Raw genomic sequence first — 25,577 nt, forward strand, 5'->3', positions numbered from 1 at the left:
AGCATAGCATAGCATAGCATAGCATAGCATAGCATAGCATAGCATAGCATAGCATAGCATAGCAAAGAATAGGAATTAACCAGGTTGGAAAAGACCTTTGAGATCATCAAGTCCAACCTATCATCCAACACCATCTAATCAACTAAACCCTGGCACCAAGCAACCCATCCAGTCTCTTCCTAAACACCTCCAGTGATGGTGACTCCACCACGTCCCTGGGCAGCACATTCCAATGGCCAACCTCTCTTTCTGCGAAGAACTTCTTCCTAACATCCAGCCTAAACCTCCCCTGGCACAGCTTGAGACTGTGTCCTCTTGTTCTGGTGCTGGGTGCCTGGGAGAAGAGACCAACCCCCACCTGGTTATAACCTCCCTTCAGGTAGTTGGAGACAGCAATAAGGTCTCCCCTGAGCCTCCTCTTCTCCAGGCTAAGCAACCCAAGTTCCCTCAGCCTCTCCTCATAGGGCTTGTGTTCCAAACCCCTCACCAACGTTGCTGCCCTTCTCTGGACACGTTCCAGCAACTCAACATCTTTCCTAAACTGAGGGGCCCAGAACTGGACACAATCATGATTAAAAGGTTAAAGTAAAAAAACCCAAAACAACACAAAACAACCTTTGCAATCCAAGCAAAGAGTAATCTTTACATGCACAAGGTCAGATTAAGATAAACAAGGCATAAGTGAACATTAATCTTTTCTCTTCCTCTTAAAGACATGATTTATCAGACAACAATGAACAAAGTGGAGATAATAAGGTTGAATGGGTCCTTGTCCTTGTCATCATGATCTTCCTACATACTGGTAAATCAACAAAATCATCTTTGCTTCTGCTTTATGATCATGCAGAAAATTGGAGACCCTCCTACAAATCTGGTTGTCAGTCTTTTCTAGTCTTTTTTCCCCATCTTCTTAATTTGAGAAGAAAACAGGAAACCCCAAACCACCATTAAATATTGGTGTTTTGCACATAACCATATTGTTCTATTTAACCCACGTATATTAAAATACTTAGGGTAACACCGTAGATGTGTTCTCACTCTATCATCATCAAGATGAAGTATAGTGCAGTACAAATATTAGTAATCTTCCTAAACAAACTGCTCTAAAAACTCATACTCATGACAGTAATTTTGGCCAGTAGGGTCTTTTTTATCAAGTTTATAAGTACAATGCTTCCTACAGAGTCCATATGGGTCACAATACTTAGTACACATATACTACCCAATGCAGAATGGTAACCAATGTATTTAAACTTAGTATGAGAATGGGAATAGCAACAGCATAGAAAATAATAGAATAATAACAGCATAGCGTAGAACAGCATAAGTCAGTCAAAAGAGACACTGATAATCACCAAGTTGGGAGCAGATGGTGATCTATTAGAGGGTAGAAATGCTCTCCAGAGGCACCTTGACTGGCTGGAGAGATGGGCAGAGTCCAACATGATGGCATTCAACAAATCCAAGTGCTGGGTGCTGCACTTTGGCCACTACAACCCCATGCAGTGCGACAGGCTGGGGTCAGAGTGGTTGGAGAGCAGCCAGGCAGAAAGGGACCAGAGGGTACCGGTTGACAGCTTGTGGTGGGTTGAAAGGAAAGGCTCCGCTTTCCCTCCCCCACTGAGAAAGAAGCCACAGCTAAACCCAGTCAGAGGAAAAAAAAAATCAGACTATATATTTACAAGCATATATAGGAAGCAGATTATATGTAACACCACAAATACAGGTATTTTACTTATCTGTTGGCCAGAAGCCCAGAAGCAATCCAGCCAGCAGCGAGAGCAGGGAAAAGAAGACTGAAAGTCCCAGCTCCCCTGGGTCCAAGACCGTCACCTCCCCCCTTAATTAGCCAATGAAATTCGTTTAGAATACAAAATATTTTATAAACATTTAGCCAGTGTGCCCCTTCCTTAAAGGCACAGCCTCAAACAGTCACACAGCTGGATGAACATGAGCCAGCAGTGTGCCCAGGTGGCCAAGGAGACCAATGGCATCCCGGCCTGCATCAAGGATAGTGTGGCCAGCAGGAGCAGGGAAGTCATTCTACCCCTGTACTCAGCACTGGTTAGGCCACACCTTGAGTACTGTGTCCAGTTCTGGGCCCCTCAATTTAAGAAGGACATTGAGACTCTTGAATGTGTCCAGAGAAGGGCAATGAGGCTGGGGAGAGGCCTCAAGCACAAGCCCTATGAGGAGAGGCTGAGGGAGCTGGGGTTGTTTAGGCTGGAGAAGAGGAGGCTCAGGGGAGACCTTATTGCTGTCTCCAACTACCTGAAGGGAGGCTGTAGCCACGTGGGGGTTGGTCTCTTCTCCCAGGCAACCAGCACCAGAACAAGAGGACACAGTCTCAAACTGCAGTCGGGGAAGTTTATGCTGGAGATGAGGAGAATGTTCTTCCCAGAGAGAGTTGTTAGCCATTGGAATGTGCTGCCCAGGGAGGTGGTGGAGTCACCATCCCTGGAGGTGTTCAAGAGGGGATTGGACGTGGCACTTGATGCCATGGTTTAGTAGTCCTGAGGTATTGGGTGACAGGTTGCACTTGATGATCTTTGAGGTCTCTTCCAACCTTATTGATTCTATAATTCTATCTAATCCAACTGCCTGACCACTCCATGACTAAATCCACAGAGCCTTCACTTGACAAGTTTTTACTTTGAAAGTATATTATCTTGATTCACTGATTTAGAAAAACACAAGCTTTATCTGAAGTTCAATCTACTTAGAAAAGCATCCACTAAAATCTTGGATTACAGTAACATTAAGGTTTCAGGGATAAAGATGAGAATGTGCAGGGTTAAGGAAGGTGCCTGGCCTTTGCTGCCTAGGTTAACTCTCCTGCAGCATATAGAAATTGCAGATCAAAATGGAAATTGTGTAAAAGACACTCCTTTGAAAATATTGTCACAATAAACAGGTACTATACTGAAAACACAGTATTTCCTTCCCCCCTTATGAGCTACACAATGATATGGTTAATAGTTCTTTGCTGTCTTGTTAATGAATTACTTGCTGACTGTAATGTTAATGGAAATAACCATTTTCCTACACGCATTTCTAAACATACATCTGTGGTTAAACTTCAGCACTCCTGACAGTAAAGAGCTGCTGGCACAAATCAAAAGCTGCAATAAAAATCATACAGGGTTGATGGTAAGAAATTTGTGTAAAAACACTTTGGGCAGCCATATATATTTGATGTTGCCTCTAGGAGCTGTCTGAGCTGTTCTTTCCATAGGACTTTACCAGTAAGGTTTTGTTTGCTTGTTTTATATGGCTTCACTTGTTAGCCTCTATATCAAGCTGCAGTAAGTTATTTGATGCTGACACCCCAAGTTTCTTCCAAGCCTAATAACACATACTTTGAGCCTGAAGATAGAATGATTTTTCAGTAGAATGTTGCCTGAGTAGCTGCAGCTTTAGAAAACACGTTGATCTTTGTGACAACTAATTATAAAATAAGAAGTTGGTAATGTTCCTGAATGTCAGTTGTGTGCTCTCTTCTGGGTTTTATTATTTCTTCTTTGCATTTCTGACAGCAGGCCATTTCCCCCCCGCCTTTTTCTCCAGTGTTAGATCAATACCAGGTCATCCCTGAATGATCATAGAATGGCCTGGATGGAAGGAAACTTAAAGATCGTCAAGTTCCAAGCCCCTGTCATGGCAGGGACACCTTCCACTTGATCAGGTTGCTCAAAGTCTCATCCAGCCTGGCCTTGAATAATGAGAAGGATGCCCAAGGATGAGGCCTCCTCAGCTTCTTTGGGCAACCTCTACTAGTGTCTATCCATACTCACAGAATTTCTTCCTAATACCTAATCTACATGAACTGGTAAGTTTCACAGTATCACAGTATCACCAAGGTTGGAAAAGACCTCAAAGATCATCAAGTCCAACCCCTCACCACAGACCTCATGACTAGACCATGGCACCAAGTGCCGCAGCCAATCCCCTCTTGAACATCTTCAGTGATGGTGACTTCACCACCTCCCTGGGCAGCACATTCCAATGGCCAACAACTCTCTCTGGGAAGAACTTTCTCCTTACCTCAAGCCTAAACCTCCCCTGGCACAGCTTGAGACTGTGTCCTCTTTTTCTGGTGCTGGTTGCCTGGGAGAAGAGACCAACCCCCACCTGGCTACAACCTCCCTTCAGGAAGTTGTAGAGAGCAATGAGGTCTCCCCTGAGCCTCCTCTTTTCCAGGCTAAACAATCCCAGCTCCCTCAGCCTCTCCTCATAGGGCTTGTGCTCAAGGCCTCTCACCAGTCTCGTTGCCCTTCTCTGGACTAAATCTAAATCTGCCTTCTTTCCATTTAAAATCTTTCCCCTCATCCTATTAGTACAATTTCCCCTTATTTGTCTCCAACTCTTCTTCTTCACATTCTTGCAGTGCACTTCTTTTCTCTATTGCTCTTTTCCAGCTTCTCATCTTTCAAAAAATAACTTTTGCTTCCAAAGAACCTTCCTTTTGCTAATTTGTTCCTCCAGACAGTTGCTATACTTTCTAGCTTCTCTCAGATCTGTTTATACAAGATGCACAAATCCTGATAATATAAACACCAGAAAGAAAAAAATGTGTTGGTTGGAGCTGCAAATAAAGAATGGGAAGGAACAGAATAGAATAAAATAGAATTAACTAGGTTGGTGAAGGTGGTGGTGGGGTTGATGTCCCTGAAGGTGTTAAAGAAATGACTGGATGAGGCACTTAGTGCCATGGTCTAGTTGATTAGTTAGGTTTGGGTGATTGGTTGGACTTGGTGATCTTGGAGGTCTCTTCCAACCTGGTTGATTCTGTGATTCTGTGAGTCCTGTGTGACTTGAAGAAGCAAGAGATATTTTACTTTATATAGTCAAAATAATTTCCAATATTTGCAGGGACACTAACCAAACCAATAAAAAACTGTGGGAGTTACATGATAAAATCAGATTAATTGGAGCAAGAAATTACAGTGACATTCCTAATGCAAAATAATATTCAATCAGTATCACTGGGATACAGCAGAAGTCTATGATATACACTGAAGTACTGACAATGCCCAGGGTATCACTGTTCTTCACACTGTTTACGTGGAACTGCATAGATGTTTAAGAAACCTACAGAAAGCAGAATGTGGGATGTTCTAATGTGAAGCCATAGCCATACGCTATTAGGCACTGCTGAGATAAAAGGAACATTCTTCTGTAGCAGAAATGAACACAAACCTCTCAATCCTTCTGTTGATATTGGACAACTGGTAAACAAGCTTTTATTCCAAGGGGCTCTTCCCTGATCATAAAGTTGTTATTTCTTGACTCCTTGATTTCTTCTAAAGGGGTTGTCACCCTGCACCGTCCCGAGACAGATGAAGGTTCAGCACGAATGCAGAACTATCAGGAAGCTGCATACTCTGGAGGTTTCTGTAACTTCACCTGACTTTATCCTCCGTAAATATGGGCTAGATCTGTTATAGGATAGGATAGGATAGGATAGGATAGGATAGGATAGGATAGGATAGGATAGGACAGAATAGAATAGAATAAACCAGGTTGGAAAGAGACCTTTGAGATCACTGACCCCAACCTATCACCTAACACCATCTAATCAACTAAACCATGGCAACAACACCCCATCAACTCTCTTCCTAAACACTTCCAGTGATGGTGACTCCACCACTTCCCTTGGGCAGCACATTCCAATGGCAAATAACTTTCTGGGAAGAACTTCCTAACATCCAGCCTAAACTTCCCCTGATACAGCTTTAGACTGTATCCTCTTGTTCTGATGCTGGTTGCCTGGGATAAGAGACCAACCCCCACCTGGCTACAACCTCCCTTCAGGTAGTTGGAGACAGCAAGAAGGTCTCCCTGAGCCTCCTCTTCTCCAGGCTAAGCAACCCCAGCTCCCTCAGCCTCTCCTCATAGGGCTGTGCTCCAAACCCTTCCCCAGCTTTGTTGCAGTCTTCAAAAACAACATATAGTAATTCTATCTATCTGTCTTTTCTTCCATTCCTGCATGGATTGTCATGGGAAAATGATTTTTTTTTTCTACTGTAGCTACTAACATAGTAATAATTTCAGGAAGAACCTTTTCACACCCTAGAATTTCTGTGAAACTGGAGACATGCAAGTCTTGTATGTAACTAGGGTAACTCATTCTGATTTTTTTTCCCCCTTCATGTTCTGACCCAAATTCTTTAAACAGATATTTTATGAGAGTTCATTTTTGGTTTTGTGAGAAGGCAGGCTGAAATGTGCACAGGTATGGAATATTTCTATAATTAAACTGCATTACCAAAAAATGGCTACAACTTTTGTCTCATGTTGCTATAGCAAGAGTGATTATGTTCTTCCTCTGTATACTTTTATCTCCTTTCCCTTTTTCTTCACTGTTGTTTCAAAAAGTGTAATTCCTCAGCTTAAAAAATCTTAAGCATTTAAAGGGATCAAATAAATTATGTTGTGGATCCACCATTTTCATCTTGCAGCATTAGGAACTGTGTGAACACACAGAATCACAGAGTCACCAAGGTTGGAAGAGACCTCAAAGATCATCAAGTCCAACCTGTCACCACAGACCCCATGATTAAAAGATTAAGACTGACAACCATGCTGCTTTACTTGTGTGGGTATGTATAATAGCTTACTGACCTCCAACGAGGGAAAATGCCAGCCTAATGAAACTAGAAAATTGTGACCATTTCACTCAAGCATTTAAGTAGCCCTGAATAACACACACACACACACACACACACACAGCATCACCAAGGTTGGAAGAGACCTCAAAGATCATCAAGTCCAACCTGTCACCACAGACCTCATGACTAGACCATGGCACCAAGTGCCACATCCAATCCCCTCTTGAACACCTCCAGGGATGGTGACTCCACCACCTCCCTGGGCAGCACATTCCAATGGCAAACAACTCTCTCAGTGAAGAACTTTCTCCTCACCTCCAGCCTAAACTTCCCCTGGCGCAGCTTGAGACTGTGTCCTCTTCTAACAAAACCATGAGTATCATGGGTGTTTCAGACAAATGTTCTAGCCAGGCAAGAGAACACAAGATGGAGTAGCTGATTTTCTTCTCTCATTAGGAAAGCATATCCCCAAAACATATCACCTGCTAGGATCAAAATGTTTCTGAATTCGTTTACTCCATTACCCAAGTGAACTCTCTAGAGAATTAAGCAATAGTTTCCCTGCCTCATATGGACCAAAGTTAAAAGCTTGGTAAACACCAGTTTTATCTTGCAAACCATAATTTTTAATTGCTAACACACAGAGGAAAGGCACAATCCTCCACTGATGATATCATAGTCTACTGCCATGGAAATAACTTCAGTAGCATAAACACAGGTTTAAGATGACCTCACTTTCACAGGAAAGAGGGAAATTTCACTGGAATGTGAGTGGCATTGGGAATAAACACACATAAATACTATACAGTGAAAAGCCTCTCCTAATAGTCAAAATATAGAAGGTGAAGATGACATCTATATATGCAGCTGAAAAGGGGTACTCCTGTCCAAACACCGTATCACTGCCTATGAGTCTTGGAACAGAGAGAGCCCTCTGAACTTCTGTCAGAGTTCCACTCTGTAAGTTCACTACACCAGACAAGAGTGAAATCCCTGCCCTGACAGGCTTACAGTTTAACCACAAAAACAAGAACAGAGTATGGCTATAAGAATATAGTGTAGGATCACAGAACAACATTGTAGCTGGAATGCTTCCTAGAATGAGTAAGTACTTCAGAAGTGGGAGGAAGAGAACTATACAGTCTTCTGAAGCACACAAAATAACATGAAGTCAGATGCAAATTCAGAAATATGAACTCAGTGTGGCAAGTGCTAAATATTTTGGCATCAGCTCAGGAAAATACATACATTTAACCTTCAGCTCTGAAGTACTCTGAGAGGCATCAAACAACTCAAAAGACTGGAAACTAATCTGTGTGTAAGCTTTGTGTTGCTGTGAGCTGGGAATGTTGAGTAGTGTGCAGGACCCCAAGTTGAGATCAGACAAGAAGCCTGAGCAGAAAACAGGGAGTGTAGAAATGTAGAAGGTGATAATGATCTCACTTAAGTAGAACCTTTCATCTTGAAGAATCTCAAAGCAATTTACAAACTTAAATAGACCAGACACTGCAGCTGGTAGGAACAGAAGCAGACAGCTGGGAACTCATTCATGGGAAGAAGGAGGTAACATGACTTATTGGGTGCCACATCTTCCAAAATGCTGGTGCTGGAGAAGACAGCAGGGCTACATCAGCTTTTCCCTGAACCTTGCCATGTGCTCATGTGAGAAAACTGCAAAAAGCAAGCAACCAGTTGGAGATGAAAAAAGGAAAAGTGAAAAAATGGGGGGGGAGGGCTCTAGATAGCTGAGGAACTGTTGCTGTTAGGATTCTAGTTTCCCTGCCTGTTATCTCCACCTTGACTCCATAAACTCTTCACACACTTTCTGCAGTAAAATCTTACGTCTTTCCTATTCCCCCCACCCCCTTTTAAAGACCTTCCTCCAATTCTTCCTCCAATTTCTATCTTTTCCCTATCTTTTTACAAAGCACACTACCCCTCTTAGAACCATAGAATGGTACAGGCCAGAAGGGACCTCTAAAGGTCATCTGGTCTGACCTCCCCCACACTCAGCAGGAACATCCTTAATTACACCAGGTTGCCCAGGGCCTCATTAAGCCTCACCTTGAATTATCTCCAGGGAAGGGGCCTCAATCACCTCCTTGGGCAACCTGTTGCAGTGATCCACTACCCTTATAGCAAAGAACTTGTTCATAACATCCAATCTAAATTTGCTCTTCTCTAGTTTGACGCCATTGCCATTGTCCTATCGCGATAGGTCTTTGTAAACAGTATCTCTCCATCCTTCCTGTAGGCCCCCTTAAGGTATTGGAAAGCCACTACTAGGTCTCCCTGGAGCCTCCTCTTCTCCAGGCTAAACAACCCCAGCTTCCTCAGCCTATCCTCGTAGCAGAGATGCTTCAATTCCCTGATCATTTTTGTGACCCTCCTCTGGACCCTCTCCATCAGGTCCACGTCCTTCCTAGGCTGAAGACTCCAGACCTGGATGCAGTACTCCAGGTGAGGTCTCACCAGAGTAAAATGGCAGAATCACCTCTCTGGATCTGCTGGCAATGCAGCTTTTGATGCAGCCCACGACGTGATTGGCCTTCTGGGCTGCAAGCACACACTGCCTGCTCATGTCCAGCTTCTCATCCATCAGCATCCTCAAGTCCTTTTCTGCAGTGATGCTTTCTATCACCTCATCCCCCACTCTCTATTGGTAGTGAGGCTTGTTCCAGCCCAGGTGCAGAACCCTGCACTTGCTCTTGTTGAACCTCATGAGGTTCACCTGGGCACACTTGTCCAGGTCCCTCTGGATGACATCTCATCCTGCTGGTGTGTCGACAGCATCACTCAGCTTGGCATCATCTGCAAACTTGCTGATGGTGCACTCGATCCACTGTCTATGTCATTGATAAAAATATTAAACAGCACAGGTCCCAGTACAGACCCCTGAGGGACACCACTCCACCTAGACTTCAAGCCATTGAGCACCACCCTCTGGATGCAACCATCCAGACAATTCCTTATCTACTGAACCCTCCACCCATCAAATCCATATCTCTCCAACTTTGCGAGCAGGGTGTTGTGGGGGACTGTGGCAAAGGCCTTGCAGAATTCCAGATAGCTGACATCCCTTATCTACTGACATAGTCACTTTATCGTAGAAAGCCACAACCTTAGTCAGGCAGGACTTGCCCCTAGTAAAGCCATGCTGGATGTCTTGAATCACCTCCTTGTCTTGCATGTGCCTTAGCATGGCATCTAGGAGGATCTGTTCCATGATCTTCCCAGGCACGGAGGTGAGGCTGACAGGTTGATTGTTCCCAGGGTCCTCCTTTCTAGCCTTTTTAAAAATGAGTGTGATATTTCCTTTCTTCCAGTCCCCAGGGACCTCACCTGACTGCCAGGACTTTTCAAAGATCATGGAGAATGGCTTGGCAACTACATCAGCTAATTTCCTCAGGACTCTGGGATATATTTCATCAGGTCCCATGGACTTGTATATCTTCAGGTTCCTCTTCTCCTCTAACTTCAAAATGTTTTTCAAACACATACTAGGACAAGTAGTCCTACCTTCTGGTTACTGGGAAGCCAAAGAAATTACTTCAGCTATGCCATTCATGTAGTACAAGTCTGACTGTAGTACCACAAGGGCTATTCTGTAGTTCAAAAGCACTATTGAATACATACTATTAAAACTGAACTAGATAAACAAGTCTAAAGAATAAGAGTCATATTAGTTACTGCTGAAATGGAACTACTTCTGGAAGGAAAGGCAGCTCCTGATTACAGCACGCAGCATCTTAGGGCACGAAGACACTAAATGAAAGGGCAGGAAGATTTCAATTAAATAGAATCAAGAAAGCAACATTTTTGTCAGAGTTGAAAGACACCCTGTGAGCAGTTTCACAGTCATATTTCCCAAGAGTTTTAAAACTTCCACATTTGCATTTTGGGGGGGGGGGGGGGGGGGGGGGGGGCAGGGAAGTTTTCATGGATAAGAACCAAAGACGAGTGTTGAGCAGGTGTTCTAGCACCATAAGTCCTTCTCAGAGAGGACCCATAGAATCCTCTTTTGCACAAACAACAGTTTCTTTCAGAAAGTGCCAGCTGGGATCAATGGCTCACTGTCTCTTGCTTGGGGTTCATAACCTTAGTTGCAAATACAGCTCTTGTAATGGGTTAAAAAAAAAAAATCATTGGTGGCCTTGCCCTAGTTATTTTCTGTTAATTTAAGAACCATCCAACCAGACATTTCCCCTCCTTTTCGCCTCTTCAATATTTTGTCTTTTTTTCTTAGAGGAACTTTGTTGGAAGCTTTTCAGGTCTGGAGCATAACGCCAAATACTTACAAGACACTAAAACATTAAACTGTGTCTCACCCTAAAATAAACTGATCGCTCAGGTTTTGCAGGGGGACGACAATTTAATGACAGTTTCCAGCAGTGAAAAGCTTCTTTTGACATGAATGAGCTTGGATCAGGCCCCACGTCAGATGAGTAGTGTCTGGGCTACTCCAGATACTCAAAAGCTGCATATGAACAGACCACAATTTTCTTACTGAATTCCATTACTGAGGATTTCATCAACTTGCTTTTTATCTTGCTTTTCTTCCTAGGCCCTCAAGATACAGAATTCCTCCTGCCAGGCATGAAAAGGCAAAGGGCAGTTTCTCTAAATCACTTTTAGGTCGTCAAAACTCGCAGCAGAAGAACAAAACACTGAGTCTGCACATCCTGCATTTACTATACACCCAGATTTGCTAGGTCAGAAAAGACAAGAGAATAGTAGAGAGTCTGAAATCAAGCCCAGATTTTTCACTATTACATAAACTAAACAATTCACAGATGACACATTCTCTCATGCCTCGATGCCTTTCTCTGGATCCAAAGATTAATTTCCTCGATTGGACTAAGCTTGTATTCCTTCACAGTTGTGCTTTCCCATGCTGCTGGCAATGGCAGATTGACTAGAATGAGGAGTGGCTGCTGCAGGGGAAGCATTACAGATAAAAACAAAAACACAAATGAAAGAGATTTGAAGGATTCTAGAATGCTTTTCTGCTGCTAGAAGAAGCTGAAGAGCAGAAAAAGGTATTAAAGAAAGAAAAAAACATTACAAGTTGGTGACTGTTTGTGCACGAGAAATGGTGGAAATGAGAGCATATATGAAAGACCTGGAAACAAAGCAAGTAAAAAAACTAACTTGTGAGACTTTCTCTGCTTACTCAAAAGAAACGTAAGAAAATTCCTTTCCACATTCACCCACAAAAAGCCTGAAATTATTGTCCCAAATATTACACTTTAAATAAGAAAATACAGACATAGTTTTGCATCATGGACATTTGCAATGGGACAATGAACCACTTACTTCCACACCTCAGCTGACGATAACCACCACTAGAGATTTATGTTAAGAACAGGACACCAAATCTCACAAATGGAAGTGATTTTGCCATTTTGCACAAGCAGAGATTGTGCTTGATTAGTGAGGATGATTCAATGCATGGATCAGGCTAGATGTTAATTTTGGATGTGCGTTTGTCACCACTGTCCACTTCAGCATAGCATCATACTACTTTGTAGAGCTCAATGCTCTTCTGCGTCTTTCTTCTCTTGCTGAATGCTTTCAGTCAAACAGTTTAGTGCTTGCAATTATTATTTCATTAACAATGATTGTTACAACACAGCACTGAAGTAGAACTTTTAGTTCTACTCCCTACAGGGAATTAAGCAACCTGAGGAAAAGAAAAAAGGTCCACAAAAAGCTAAGAGTTCAAATTTTGAGAAACCTAACACACACACACAGAGACACAAAATTTTCCAGTATTTGAACTGTGGTAGCCTTCTCTTGAGTTAAAGTGAAAAACTGTTGCTCTTGTAAGTATCCAGAGACTGTTTTTCCATCTTACATTTTGTTCTTTGCTTCTGCTGTTTTCAATTGCCACGCCAAAGTTGCTCCTGTTTATTCTGTTTTAGTGTGTCTGACTCTCATTGGTTTATATGTTTAGTCTTGTCCTGATTTAATATGAATTAAAATGCCAATGCCACAACCAGCCTGCAAATATGAGTCAGAACAGAAACTATTTAAATAATACTATGGATGGTACCCATCTGGTTCGATATCTAGATCGTATAGAATAATGCTGTTTTTGTTTTCTACTACTATTGCCTGCTATTGCCAATGAAATGTTGATTATGATTGTGACCACAAATATGTTTTGTTCCTGGCCCTGTTAAGCCAAAATAGTGTGGTTTACTGCATGTATGTACGCGAGGTTGTTTTGATTATACTAAACTCTAGACAAGCCACATTCTGCCACTGCAGCACTAGACAATAAGAAAAGCAAACCACCGGGCCTCTTCCCTTTAAAATGATTTTAAGGCACACTACCCTTTCTTCTGAATTTGATTATTTCCCAAAATTACATCTGAATACTGTCTTCAACAGAAGGCCCTCATCCTTTTCTTTCTTAGTCAGTACATAAGATGTAGCAAATTTCAAATAGCTGATTTCCTTTTCACACAGAGGTTACTTTTCCTTAAATCATCAGTTTACTGTATTGAATAAAACACTATGTGTTAACTTTTTTTTTCCCCAGTGATGAATCTGGCCACCATATGTCTAATGGTAGCTTGAAGCTTATCTTTCTTACTTTTGGTATCTTACCTCTACAGGCCTGGGAATGTTAACCATTTAATGCCTGCTGCTTTGAGCTTCTAGCTTTCCTGACAGAGGGCCAAAATTTCACTCTAAAAGCCCGCCATGGAATTTTATCAGTTTGAGTTACAATGTACTATTGACTAGTTCTGGCAGAGTGGACATCAATATGACAATCTTCTGGGAATGATAGGCTATAGTTTTCAGTGGTGACTACGCCTATCAAACACAATGTTCTCAAAGAATGCGTCTGACTTACTTTGCATGGCTCTCATTCCTAACTTAGTTTATTAGTCTCCAAATGGGTGATAGGCATTTAACATGATTTCTACTGTTCATGTCTTTTACAAGCTGAAACATCAGCACAAATGACAAACTCAGAAAAACCTGATGCTCTTTCATCCCTGCTGAAATGAACCCTAGCTTTCAACCTAGAAGGCACACAACCCCCTAAATTCCAAATACAGGCAAGAGATACATTCTGGCATCAACTCTAATCCTAATCTGACAAGTTTTACTACATTTAATAAAGCTTGCTTATCAATCCCTATTTCATAGTTACAGTTTTGCTCTCCACCTACATGCATCCCAGCCTACAGTTCAGTACTTCTCAGCAATTCTACCAGGATTTTTGTAACACAGGATACACTTAAACTATGGGTACTACATGGAGATTTCAGATGGTCTAAACTCTTGCCAGGTAAATTTAAACCTGCTCTTCTACTAAGTGCCTGCAGTCCTGTGCTAGTCATGGAAAGAATGAAGCTGTCCTTTCTTTTTCAGTTGAAGCAAATGACTATATCACTAATAAAAAGCCCTTCACTGCTCCTTAAAGAGAGGGTAATACTGGTGAGTCAGATACATTCTTGTGATATCATTTGTAGGATTTAAGAAATGCCCTCAACTGACTTGAAAAGTGAAGAGGCTTTTCTTCACCCACTCAGTGTAACAATATCTACAGCTACAACCCATGGTTTAATCTCTGCTTACAATAGGGCTAATTAATATAGCTCCAAATAAATGACTGCATCTCTACCATATCAAACTTGTAGCCAAAAAAATGGAAGGTTTTGTTTGTATCAAGAAGTCGTCCAAAGCTGTGGCTCTCAGCAGTGATTAAACTGGTAGACAATTTTATTATTTCCCCCCCTCATTTTGGAGGGACAGGAAAAGGAACATCTTGACTTAGATCATTCTACTTCGATATAATGTCACCAGCTCATTCACACATAACACCAAGATTAGTTCTACAGGTTCTTACTCTGACTTGCAAGACAACTATTCATCTTGGAAAGCTGCATGCTCTGCAGGTTACATAAGGCATCAAATACTTCCGACGGAGGTTCTATGATTATTTAAGAGTTTTCATAGTTTCTGCAACATGTCTATGCCTAAACTGTACTTACTCCTCAGCACATTCTTCAGATCATGAATTCTACGCTTCCTTGACCCACAGGCTTTGATGTAATTGTCAGCTGACTGAATAATTGTTTATTTTACTGTAGAATTCCCAGCAAGCAAGCTGATTCGGTCCAGACATATATTTTTCAACCCTATTTTAACAAAGTTTGCGCACATAGTTTAAAAACAGATGTGCTTGAAACAGTGCAAGTCAAAGGCTGACTTGGAGTTTACTGGGGCCGACAAGGTCAGCCAATTGAGGTTAGTCGTTGCCAGCTCTTGCAATTTTGCTTGACTTCTTTGCGTATTTAGTATTAACTATAAAACCCTGTCAGAACCAGAACTTCTGTATTTTGATTTTAAAAAGAAGTTCCCAAACCTTATCTATGTACAAAATCCCCCAAACAATGAGACCCAAGTAGATCATTCTAAAAGCAAAATGCCTAGAAAATGAATAAAAGGGAATTAAGACATTCCTTTATTAAATTATTTCATCATTTAAAAAACAGCTTTGGGGTGCACAGGTGCTAAATTTTTGAGGGTTTCCTATTTTTGCTTCTTGACCTGTTTGGGTATGAGTAGCTTGAGAGGCCTTCCTTCTCCCTCTCATCTTTCAAAGTGTCACGTAAAATGTCTGCGTGCCATCAACTTAAAATTTACTCTTTCGTGGAACTACAGTTTCTTTTCAATATTAAACTCTCTTTCTTGCTTTTCTAGTGGAGACAAGTGCTTTGAACTGTTACAGTTGACTAGCTTTATTTACCTTTATAAAATCGTTTCAAACTCTTTTGCTGATAAAGAGTATCAGAGTTCACAACTTCCCGTGCAGGTTACTATGAAATGCTGTTTTCCTGGCAAGGCTAAAGCCGAGCCACCTAACACAGCTGCAAACACAAACCCAAGTCTCTCCTCTCCCTAAAGTTACAGACAGTTGATCAAAGCTTCAGCAAACAACGCCTTCAAACTTCTCCCCATTCCCATAGTCTTCTTTCACGGTATTATTTGCAGGGCTGACATCACCCGAGCTACCGCAGCCAACTCCTCGCCGCGGTTCCCTCTGCCCAGGGCCCAGAGATCCTCGCCACCGCACCTGGCGCTGACCCCACTCCTCCAGTCCGGGCCTGGAGAGAGAACTAACACCCGCATTCCTTGACCCAAAGCAAGAAGGGCGGGGTGGATCCCGGCCCAGCCTACCCTTAGGAGGCGCAGAGAGCCACTGCCCTGCCCCGGGTGCCGAGACGCCCTGTACTCCCTTGACCTCGGGGCCCTTCCGTCCAGTGAGGGCATGAAACAGGCCCCGCGACGGGGCCTCACGGCACGAAAAGGCCGCACGTCGGGGCCTGCCGGCCTGCAGGAGTTCCCCCGGTACTAACCTGACCAGGTCGGTCATACAGGATCCCACAACCACCACCTCAGCGGCCATGGCGCCAGAATACAGGATAGCCTCAGGCACTGCAGCCCGGCAAAGCGCTGCCTGAGCCTTGGACCCTGGACCCGGCGTTTGCGCCAGGCCCCGCTGCCGCCGCGGCAGCTTCGCCTGTTGCCAGGGGCGACGGGCGGGGAAGGTGGCGGCGGCAGTCGGCGCGCAGGGGCCTTCTGCCGGGAGGGGTGCCCCTGGCGAACGCCTACTGGCGAGGCTGTCCCCTCCTCTTGTCTCTAATCCCTGCCCTCTCCCTAAACCCACTCCGGCCGCGACGAAACCGCAGCCCCATGGTTGCCCGGAGAGATAGTCCGCTCAGGCACTACGGCAGACGCCAATATCGAGGCCAGTGAAGACCCCTCCGGCCCGGGGAACGGCGGCCGTGCGCACGCTAGGCGGCGGCGCGGGAGCGCGCACGCCTGGCGCGGGTGGACGGGACGGGCGCGTAGCCGCGGCCGTTGCTAAGCGGCTGTGTTTCGGCCGCCGTAGGTATGGCGGGGCCGGGGCCGGGACTGGGGCCGGGAAGGGGCAGGCGGGAGCAGCGCCCCTGCCGGCTCCGGGGAAGCGTGAGAAGCTGGGACAGGCAGGAAAGGCGGGCTGGCTTTTGTCCGCTCTACCTCCGCCAGTGCCGGGGCCCATGGGGTGAGGGGTGACCCGGCGCCGGAGACTGTAGGCCCGGCTCAGGAGGAATTGGCCATGAGGCGGCGCGGAGGCCGGCGCGGCCCAGGGCGACGACAGGCCTAAGCACCGCCCGGCAGTCGTTTATCCTGCTCCGCTCCCCGGTGCCGTCGCCGCGGCTGGGCGGGGCGGGACGCGACGGCACGCAGCGCCTCGAGTGGCGGTTCCGCCGCCTCTCCACGGGGCAGCGCCCGGTGCGTCGAGCCTGCACGTGGCCTGAGAGCCTCACTGAGGCGAGGAGTAGTGGGGGATGGTGCGGGGCTTGGAGGAGGTTAGCTGGGGGCTACGCCGCTGGCATTTCAAGTGTGGGAGAATGTTTTTGGGCATTATACCCAGAGGTGGTTATGGGTCCCCAGTTTACCACACGCTGAGACACCTGTTAACTGCCACCCTCAAAGTGAACACCGCAAAAATAGATTGAGGACAGCCACTCCGAGAGGATTAGACAGGATAGGTTCCCTTGCACTTCAGGGCCTCTTACCACAGTATTGGCCTTTGGCTTCAGTTAATGTCAGTGGTGGAGGAACAAAGCACCTTGTATCTGGAGACTCTCGAGGCCGCTGGAGACTCTCTGGACTCATTGCCTGAAGCAGTGCCTGTGATATTATGGTCACTGTAAAGCAAATGTTATATTTGCATGAAGTCCTAATGATAGGCTGCTGAATCTGCAAGGGTTCAAGTGTTTGGTTTTTTCTTTCAAATGTTTTGGGAGGAAGATGATCTGGTGAATCTTGGTTTTGTTAATTCCTTTGAGTTTGTACTGTACTGTCAGTACTGTGGGAAAATGAAGCTGGGGAAAAATACATAAATGATGCCTGAAGTGTACAAAAATGGTACTAATTGTGTTATGGGTAGTAAAGGCTTCCATTTACAAAATAAATTGCAGGGTGTGACAGTGACCCTTAAGTTTGGGTTATCTGGCTTGTTACATAGATTATATTAATCAGACAAGTAATGCAGTAAAACCAGGGACAGTTGCTAACAGTCACTGATCTCTTGCTTTGACCATGTCTGCACATTTTGCTGACACAAAGATAGGGAATCACATACTACAATTTATTCTGAAAAGTGCATCTGTTCAGCTTTGGTCACCACATCTATTGCTTATGTCTCACAATCTTAGCCTCATAATACTTAAAGTGCTCTTAAAAAATGTCATTTTCAGAACAATTTTTAGGTCTTTATGCAGCTTTAGCTCTATACAGCTTTAAGATTACTAGAAGCATAGCTTGTTTTGCAGCATATTTTTTGTGGTTTAAGAAGTTCTTACCTTCCTTAGTCGAGCTGCTCCTCTACAACTCTTTCCTGCATCAGAGGTAGCAGACTGAAACGTGCACCCTCTTTTAGCCACTGTTGTGTAAAGTACCATTTTAGTTCAGTTTGTACTAGTGGTTCAGTTTAAGCCATTGGGCTCTGTGTTGAAATATGTCAAGTCTGGGCTTGTGTTCTCTGAGTTCTGGGGAGGAACAGCGGTGAGTAGGCAGGAATTTTTGGTAGAAAAGTAAGAAACAGGAGGTTGCATCTTAAATTGCTGTGGATGTTTGCTAAGCAAATGAAAATTGCTGCCCATTGTGAATTATGGCACATCGCATGTGTGAAGAGAGTATGTTGTATGTTAGGACGTGGTTAGTTAGTCTTTAGGTTCTTTGCCACCATGAAGTGTAAGAACCAGAGTATTAAGACAGTATTTTTAGAGAGTCTTACTTTTTTAGTCTTTTTTGTTTGCATTAAAGTACCTGCCTTTGCTTTATTCAGGTGCATTCTGAGTAGCTAGGATAAATACTCGTTCTTGCAGATTGCTTGATGTTGCTTCAGTGTAAATGACTTTCATCAAAACAAAATGTGACAAGTTTGTAGAATATCCATTAGTTACCAACCAATGCTTGTAAATTGAGTCTTAAAAACAGCAAGAGAATTGCAATGAGTTATTCACACTCTCTTTATAGAACACTTATTAATACAGCAGTCCATATGCAGCACTTTGTAGGGAAGTAAATAGAGTACGTATCGGTGTTTCGCAGTTAAAAGGATGCTTCTAAAAATACCTTCTGTATAGTCAGAGTTTAAGTATTAGCTCTTCTGTCCCACTGACAGTGGCATCTTTAATGCTGCCTTAATTTGTTTATGGCTTTGTTTTCTAAAACTGTCAAGTTCAGTTAATTTACAAAAGAAACTCTGTGCCTAACAATATGATTGAATATATTAAGTTAGCATTTTAACAGGTGACTTGCCGTTCTCTTTTCCTGTTTCTACCACCGTCTGGCTGTTTGCATGCTGTACCCTTTGGCTAAAAAGCAGCAGGTTCTTAAAGTATGCTAAATTAGAGGCCTGACTGATTTACCATAATATCACACAATTACAAGCACTTCTGAAAAAGCTTAAAATGTGTGTATGTTGCTTTCCTGATCTGCTTTGTGAATGGAAATTCCTTTCAAGGAGTATGTTGATACCGCTAAAATTAAAACAGTGTTAACCTTTAAAAAACATCATCAAATGCTATAAATAGGCACCTAATGAAGTCATGTATAAGTAACACTGATTGCGATTACACTAGTGGTGTTAGAAGTTGTGGAGAGATAATCAAACCCCTGGGCCCACTGCAATCAGTTATGTAAGACCCATTGATTTCAGTGGAAGCAGAACATGGCTTGTCAGTTAGGAGCTCTTCGTAGAAATGCTCACAAGAAGGGCTAGGCTATAAAGAGTCAGAATGGTCCTCAATTTTATTTCCTTTTTTTGTAGGGATAGGGCTTAATTAAAGGGGCCCAGGGCATAATTCTGTTTTTTATGTTGGCAATTGAGTGAAAAGGCTTCACTGAGTGGTGCAGAAGTAGGAGAAAAAAAAAAATATCATTTTTTCTTTATACATTTTTCTTTACAACCATTTCATATTTTAGTTAGGCTGCACTCTTTGAAGCTTTGTGTGCTTAGATTTTTTTCTTTTGAAGTTTGCAGAGTGAATGTGAATTTACATTCAGTAGGATATTTTTTTCATGGTATTTCCTCTTCTTACCATTCCTGTGCAGCTCAAAACAAAAGGGAAGAAGAACGTGCTAAAATGTCACCTGAAGTTGCCTTGAACAGAATTTCTCCTGCTCTCTCGCCCTTCATTTCCAGTGTGGTCAGAAATGGAAAAGTAGGACTGGATGCTACTAATTGCTTACGGATTACGGACTTGAAATCTGGGTGAGTGCCTCATCCAAAAGGAATACTCAGCTCCTCGCAGTTATGCTGTCTTTTTGGGACTGAATTTTACTAGGCTCATGTCTATTTAAGCATTTCCAGTATATTTAAAGCTGATGTAGAAACTTTTTTTTTGTCTTACTAACATTTTGTAGCTTGGGAGACTTCATTTGTCATATTGTTGGCAAAAGTAATTTTGTTAGAGTACTTCCATCGCTGTCACTTCGTAGGGCTGGCTTTCAGCAGTGAGAATATCCATGAGTTATAAACATTTTTCCTGCTGTTACCAATTGCTGACTCAGTCTTTCTCTAAATTAAAAGCTTAACGATAAGTTTCTGTGACCTTCCCCTGTAGTCATGAATATGTTAAATAACAACAAAAAAGTTAACTTTCTGTTTATTTGACCTCCCTCAAGGTATGTACCTAAATTGGATGTAGGACCAAGTGTTTGAAATAGGTGAAGCTACTCCTTTTTATTTTTCATTCCAGAAAGGTTTCTGGAGGTTTTTAGGTAGTAAAAAAGTTTGGGATCCACCTGTACGAAGGAATGTTGGTGCATAACCTCTGTGAATAATACATGGGGGAACTGAAATACTTAAAGTAGAGTTTACTTTAGGTATTGTGAAGAGAGTGGAGATTCTCAGGGTTGATCAAAACAGAATATTTAAGGTAAGACCTGTTAGAAATTGCTTTATTCTTCTGAAGTTGGACATCTGATGTTGTTCCCACTTCAGCTATACTGGAGTTTAGAGCTTGAAATTACTTTAGATTAAGGTATCTAAATCACTGCTTTTGTACACAGGACTGTTTTGTGTATTTTTTTGAGTGACAGCATAACGCAATAGATCTTGAGAACCACCACACATCACTGCTGTTTAAAATCTAGTTCTGGTGAAAACTTTAATATGCTGTTTTATTATGGTTTCATGGAGAGTTTGGGAGGTACTTTTCTTGTAGTTACAATGCCTTTTCAGGAAGGAGGTGTTGTGAATTCTAGGGTTCATTTGAAAGGAACAGTTCTGTCCCAGTAAGGTTTTGTGACAGTGCAGATTTACTTGGGAGGTCTAAGGAGCTTTGTTATCAGTGTTGTCTGGCTTTGCATTTAAGCTTGCAAATTATGTGAGACAGGGAGAGCAGTTCTGCAGCTTTCTTTTGAGCTAGTCTTGTAGGATGGCTGAGATGGGAGCTATCTCGCATTTCTCCCATTGAATCTGAGAGAAAGGAATATGATCTTAAAAAAAATGAAAAAGGAGAAAAACCACAGCTATAATCTAGTGGTGAAGGTATCACCTTGTCAGGAGGTAGATAAGGGTAGTGCTCTCTACCCTTATCTCTCTCATTGAATTCTTATGCTGCCTGCCTTCAAAATAATAGATTAATATAAAGCGCTGCTTTCTAGCTGACTCTCTTCAGAGGCATTTTTAGTACGTTTCTAAGGTTTTGGCCAGTGACCTTAGGATGATCTTGAATTTACTTTGGTAAATCACAAATGTTTCCTAAAAACTGGCCCCAGCTGAGCCTGTCACCCAGTGATTCAAATTGTGTAGTAACTGTGTATGCTTTCCATTTTCTCAAGCTTTTTTAGAGAAAGAAATGACAATGCAGAGGAAATTGCAGGTAGAGAGAAATGCAGGTGATAGCTGCAAGAAGAAACAGAAGTATAAGGACACAGAGGTTTGACATTAATAGAATAGAATAGAATTACCCAGGTTGGAAAAGACCTTCAAGATCTTCAAGTCCAACCTATCACCCAACACTCATCTAATTAACTAAACCATGGCACCAAGAAAGTAAGAAGAATTGCTAGAGGAGTAGAGATGAGGTTCAGGGTATTAACTGCAAAACTACCTTCAGTTTCAACGGGGCTGAATCAGCCTGTAAACTTGAAGTGGAATGGGAAGGTAAGGAGGAGGTGCGGTACTAGATGAAATGTTTGAAGTCAGATAAAAACCATTTCTTGATGTCAAATGAATGTGGGCAGTTGTAAGGATTATCAGTTCAGAAACTTTGCTTTGGAATTGTGATTGTGTATTTGTGGACATGTGATAGGGGCTGTAAACTCATCTCTTTCATAGCCTAGCTTGAATTTATTATGGAACTTTTGAATGTTTTATGCTTTAACTGGATTATATGGAAGATTTTAAAAACATAAAATACAATTATACTATATCTCTTAGATATTAAAGTATTTGAGGTAGTCACCTCAATAGCTATTAACTTCGAAAACTGAAGCATCTGGAAGGTTCTGGATTAAGGAGAAGAGCTGCATAACTGTTCTACTGTCATGTTGACCACATTGTTACTCTGATAGAAAATTAGAGGTTATGGTAGTCACTCCATTTCCCTGATGAGCCTGTGCTTTACAATGTATGACAAAACAAAATGTATAAAGTGAAGATCCATGCATTCTCATTTCATGGGTTTTAGAAACTAGAGCTATGATTAATAGGGTTTAATGGTAACATAGTGAACACAGTTACATTTCCAAGGCTTTAACCCATTCAGAGCCTTGGTTTTGACATTCTCAACCAAAAAGTGGAAAGAATTTCCATTTTGTTGGCAGCTTCATAGCCTGTCGTGGCAGTTGATTTTGATTTGTAAATGAAAAATAGTAAGCCTTTAATTATTTGAAAAATCAATCCATATTTCATATGGTTTTAGTAAGGAACTTATTTTGTACTTACTTCAACTTTCTGCTAAGAATGACTAATTTGGTTGCTCTATAAACTGTATTAAAGAGCTGATACTAGATTAAAAGCATGAAGTATGATGATATGTTCATTTCTTTTTCTTGCAAGTGTGGGAGGGAAATATATCATAAGGAAATTCTATTGGTTTGCAGTCTGTGAGTATGTAAATGCTTTATAATAATACGTTACAGTTCCATAATGTCTCTGTGTTTTACAAACGTATTAGACAGTACCAGTCTCACCAGACACATACTTTTACTTCTATGACTAGAACATATATGGCCATTGCTGATGCAGAGGAAGTGAAGAAATGTGATTACCTCCAAATGGCACTCAGCAATATTGCATGATAGGAAAGAAGGAAACTCTTCACTAGAAATAGTAATAAAATGTCAGGTGGCCACGTCTGCACTGCTGTTACATTCTTGTGAAAAGGGATCCCCACTGAACAAAACCAGAACCTGATTGTTAGGTCACATCTGGAATACAGCACCTTCAGAAATGTTAATTTTGGTGATAAGAAAACCCTACGAGGCATCTCTCATGCATTAATAAAAGACATTCGTAAGAGATGACAGAGGATCAAAGCATTTTAACTCTTGCATAGTATATTGCCTTGTTCTGGATCCAAATAAAATAAAAACCAATGCCATCTATTGTGTCACTCAGTTGATCTCTAGTTGTGTCTCTTTGAAATAATGACCAATCTCAACGAGATATTAAAATCTACTCATAACAAACTGAATTGTGGCTAAGGTATTTTTCTTAGCATTTCTACATATGATTGCAGGAAAGATGTTGAATAGAGCGAAGTGATAGGAAGGTTTTGAAATAGAGGACATTTTGAATAGAATAGAATAGAATAAACCAGGTTGGAAGAGACCTTCGAGATCATCGTGTCCAACCTATCATCCTACACTACCCAATCAACTAAACCATGCAACCAAGCATCCTGTTAAGCCTCGCCCTGAACACCCCCAGCGACGGCGACCCCACCACCTCCTCAGGCAGCCCATTCCAGTGGGCAATCACTCTCTCTGTGTAAAACTTCCTCCTAACCTCCAGCCTAAACCTCCCCTGATGCAGCCTGAGACTGTGCCCTCTTGTTCTGGTACTGGTTGCCTGGGAGAAGAGACCAACCTCTGCCTCACTACAACCCCCCTTCAGGTAGTTGTAGAGAGCAATAAGGTCACCCCTGAGTCTCCTCTTCTCCAGGCTAAGCAACCCCAGCTCCCTCAATCTCTCCTCATAGGGCTTGTGCTCCAAGCCCCTCACCAACCTTGTTGCCCTTTTCTGGACACGCTCCAGCAACTCAACATCCTTCCTAAGCTGAGGGGCCCAGAACTAGACACAGGACTCGAGGTGTGGCCTAACCAGTGCAGCGTACAGGGGCAGAATGACCTCCCTGCTCCTGCTGGCCACACTGTTCCTGATGCAGGCCAGGATGCCATTGGCCCTCCTGGCTGCCTGGGCACACTGCAGGCTCATGTTCAGCCTACCATCAACCAGCACCCCCAGGTCCCTTTCCACCTGACTGCTCTCCAGCCACTCTGACCCCAGCCTGTAGCTCTGCATGGGGTTGTTGTGGCCAATGTGCAGAACCCAGCACTTGGATGTGTTCAATCTCATGCCGTTGGACTCTGCCCATCTGCCCAGCCTGTCGAGGTCCCTCTGCAGAGCCTCTCTACCCTCCAGTAGATCAACTCCTGCCCCCAGCTTGGTGTCATCAGCAAATTTACTGATGATGGACTCAATGCCCTCGTCCAGATCATCAATAAAGATGTTAAAGAGCATGGGGCCCAGCACTGATCCCTGGGGCACACCACTAGTGCCTGGCTGCCAGCTGGATGTGGCACCATTCACCACCACTCTCTGGGCTCGGCCCTCCAGCCAGTTCCTAACCCATCGCAGTGTGCTCCCATCCAAGCCATGGGCTGACAGCTTGGCCAGGAGTTTGCTATGGGGAACGGTGTCAAAGGCCTTGCTGAGGTCCAGGTAGACTACATCCACAGCCTGCCCCACATCCACCAGGCAGTCACCTGATCATAGAAGGAGATCAGGTTGGTCAGCCAGGACCTGCCCTTCCTAAACCCATGCTGGCTGGTGTGAAGAGTGTTTAATTATTATGTAATGTAGAATCCAATTATTGAAGAGGCTGCTGCTTTTCCTATGATATGTTACAATAATGAAAAACATATTTGTGGTGGTCCCTCCCTACAACTGTTCATCAGGGCCCATGCTTGAGCCTCAGATTATGCTGCAAGCCTGTTCTGACGGAACAAACTTGGTTGGTATTGCTTTGTTTTGCACCATGCAAAATTTCAAAATGAATACAATAAGTTAAATTTGAATATGTTAAGATTTTTTTTTTTTAGATATCCACTCATAACAATAATTAAAATTTATCCCTTCTTCTCTTAATGCTTAATCTTAACCTTAAGTCTTCCATTACTTTAAGGGATGAATAGATCCTGGCCTGCATCAGGAACAGTGTGGCCAGCAGGAGCAGGGAGGTCATTCTCCCCCTGTACGCGGCACTGGTTAGGCCACACCTTGAGTACTGTGTCCAGTTCTGGGCCCCTCAGTTTAGGAGGGATGTTGACTTGCTGGAGCATGTCCAGAGAAGGGCAATGAAGTTGGTGAGGGGTTTGGAACACAAGCCCTATGAGGAAAGGCTGAGGGAGCTGGGGTTGCTTAGCCTGGAGAAGAGGAGACTCAGGAGTGACCTTACTGCTCTCTACAACTACCGGAAGGGAGGTTGTAGACAGGCGGAGGTTGGTCTCTTCTCCCAGGCACCCAGCACCAGAGCAAGAGGACACCGTCTCTTGCTGCACCAGGGGAGGTTTAGGATGCTAGGAAGAAGTTCTACACAGAGAGAGTGATTGCCCATTGGAATGGGCTGCCCAGGGAGGTGGTGGAGTCACCATCATTGGAGGTGTTCAGGAGGAGACTTGATGGGGTGCTTGGTGCCATGGAAAGTTCTTCAC

At 43.2% G+C, this 25,577-nt stretch overlaps 2 protein-coding genes across 3 annotated transcripts in view; one reads left to right on the forward strand and one right to left on the reverse strand.

Annotated features, from left to right (window-relative positions):
- The window catches only part of RBKS (ribokinase), an 87,397-nt gene extending 71,081 nt beyond the window's left edge, over positions 1 to 16,316 (reverse strand). Inside the window, exon 1 of one of the 2 annotated variants that reach the window (XM_054162430.1) lies at positions 15,992 to 16,316. In XM_054162430.1, coding sequence (XP_054018405.1) covers positions 15,992 to 16,041 — 50 coding nt within the window. In that variant the 5' untranslated portion in view covers positions 16,042 to 16,316. The remainder of the gene's footprint in view (positions 1 to 15,991) is intronic. The other variant, XM_054162429.1, reaches the window with a different exon arrangement.
- Positions 16,317 to 16,409: 93 nt separating this feature from the next.
- BABAM2 (BRISC and BRCA1 A complex member 2) overlaps positions 16,410 to 25,577 on the forward strand; it is a 213,924-nt gene continuing 204,756 nt past the window's right edge. The window contains exons 1-2 of the mRNA XM_054162432.1: positions 16,410 to 16,527; positions 19,743 to 19,902. Of these exons, the coding sequence (XP_054018407.1) occupies positions 19,775 to 19,902 (128 nt within the window). The 5' untranslated portion in view covers positions 16,410 to 16,527; positions 19,743 to 19,774. The remainder of the gene's footprint in view (positions 16,528 to 19,742; positions 19,903 to 25,577) is intronic.

Source organism: Dryobates pubescens, chromosome 6 (genome assembly GCF_014839835.1).
Source record: "Dryobates pubescens isolate bDryPub1 chromosome 6, bDryPub1.pri, whole genome shotgun sequence".
Taxonomy (NCBI): Eukaryota; Metazoa; Chordata; class Aves; order Piciformes; family Picidae; genus Dryobates; species Dryobates pubescens.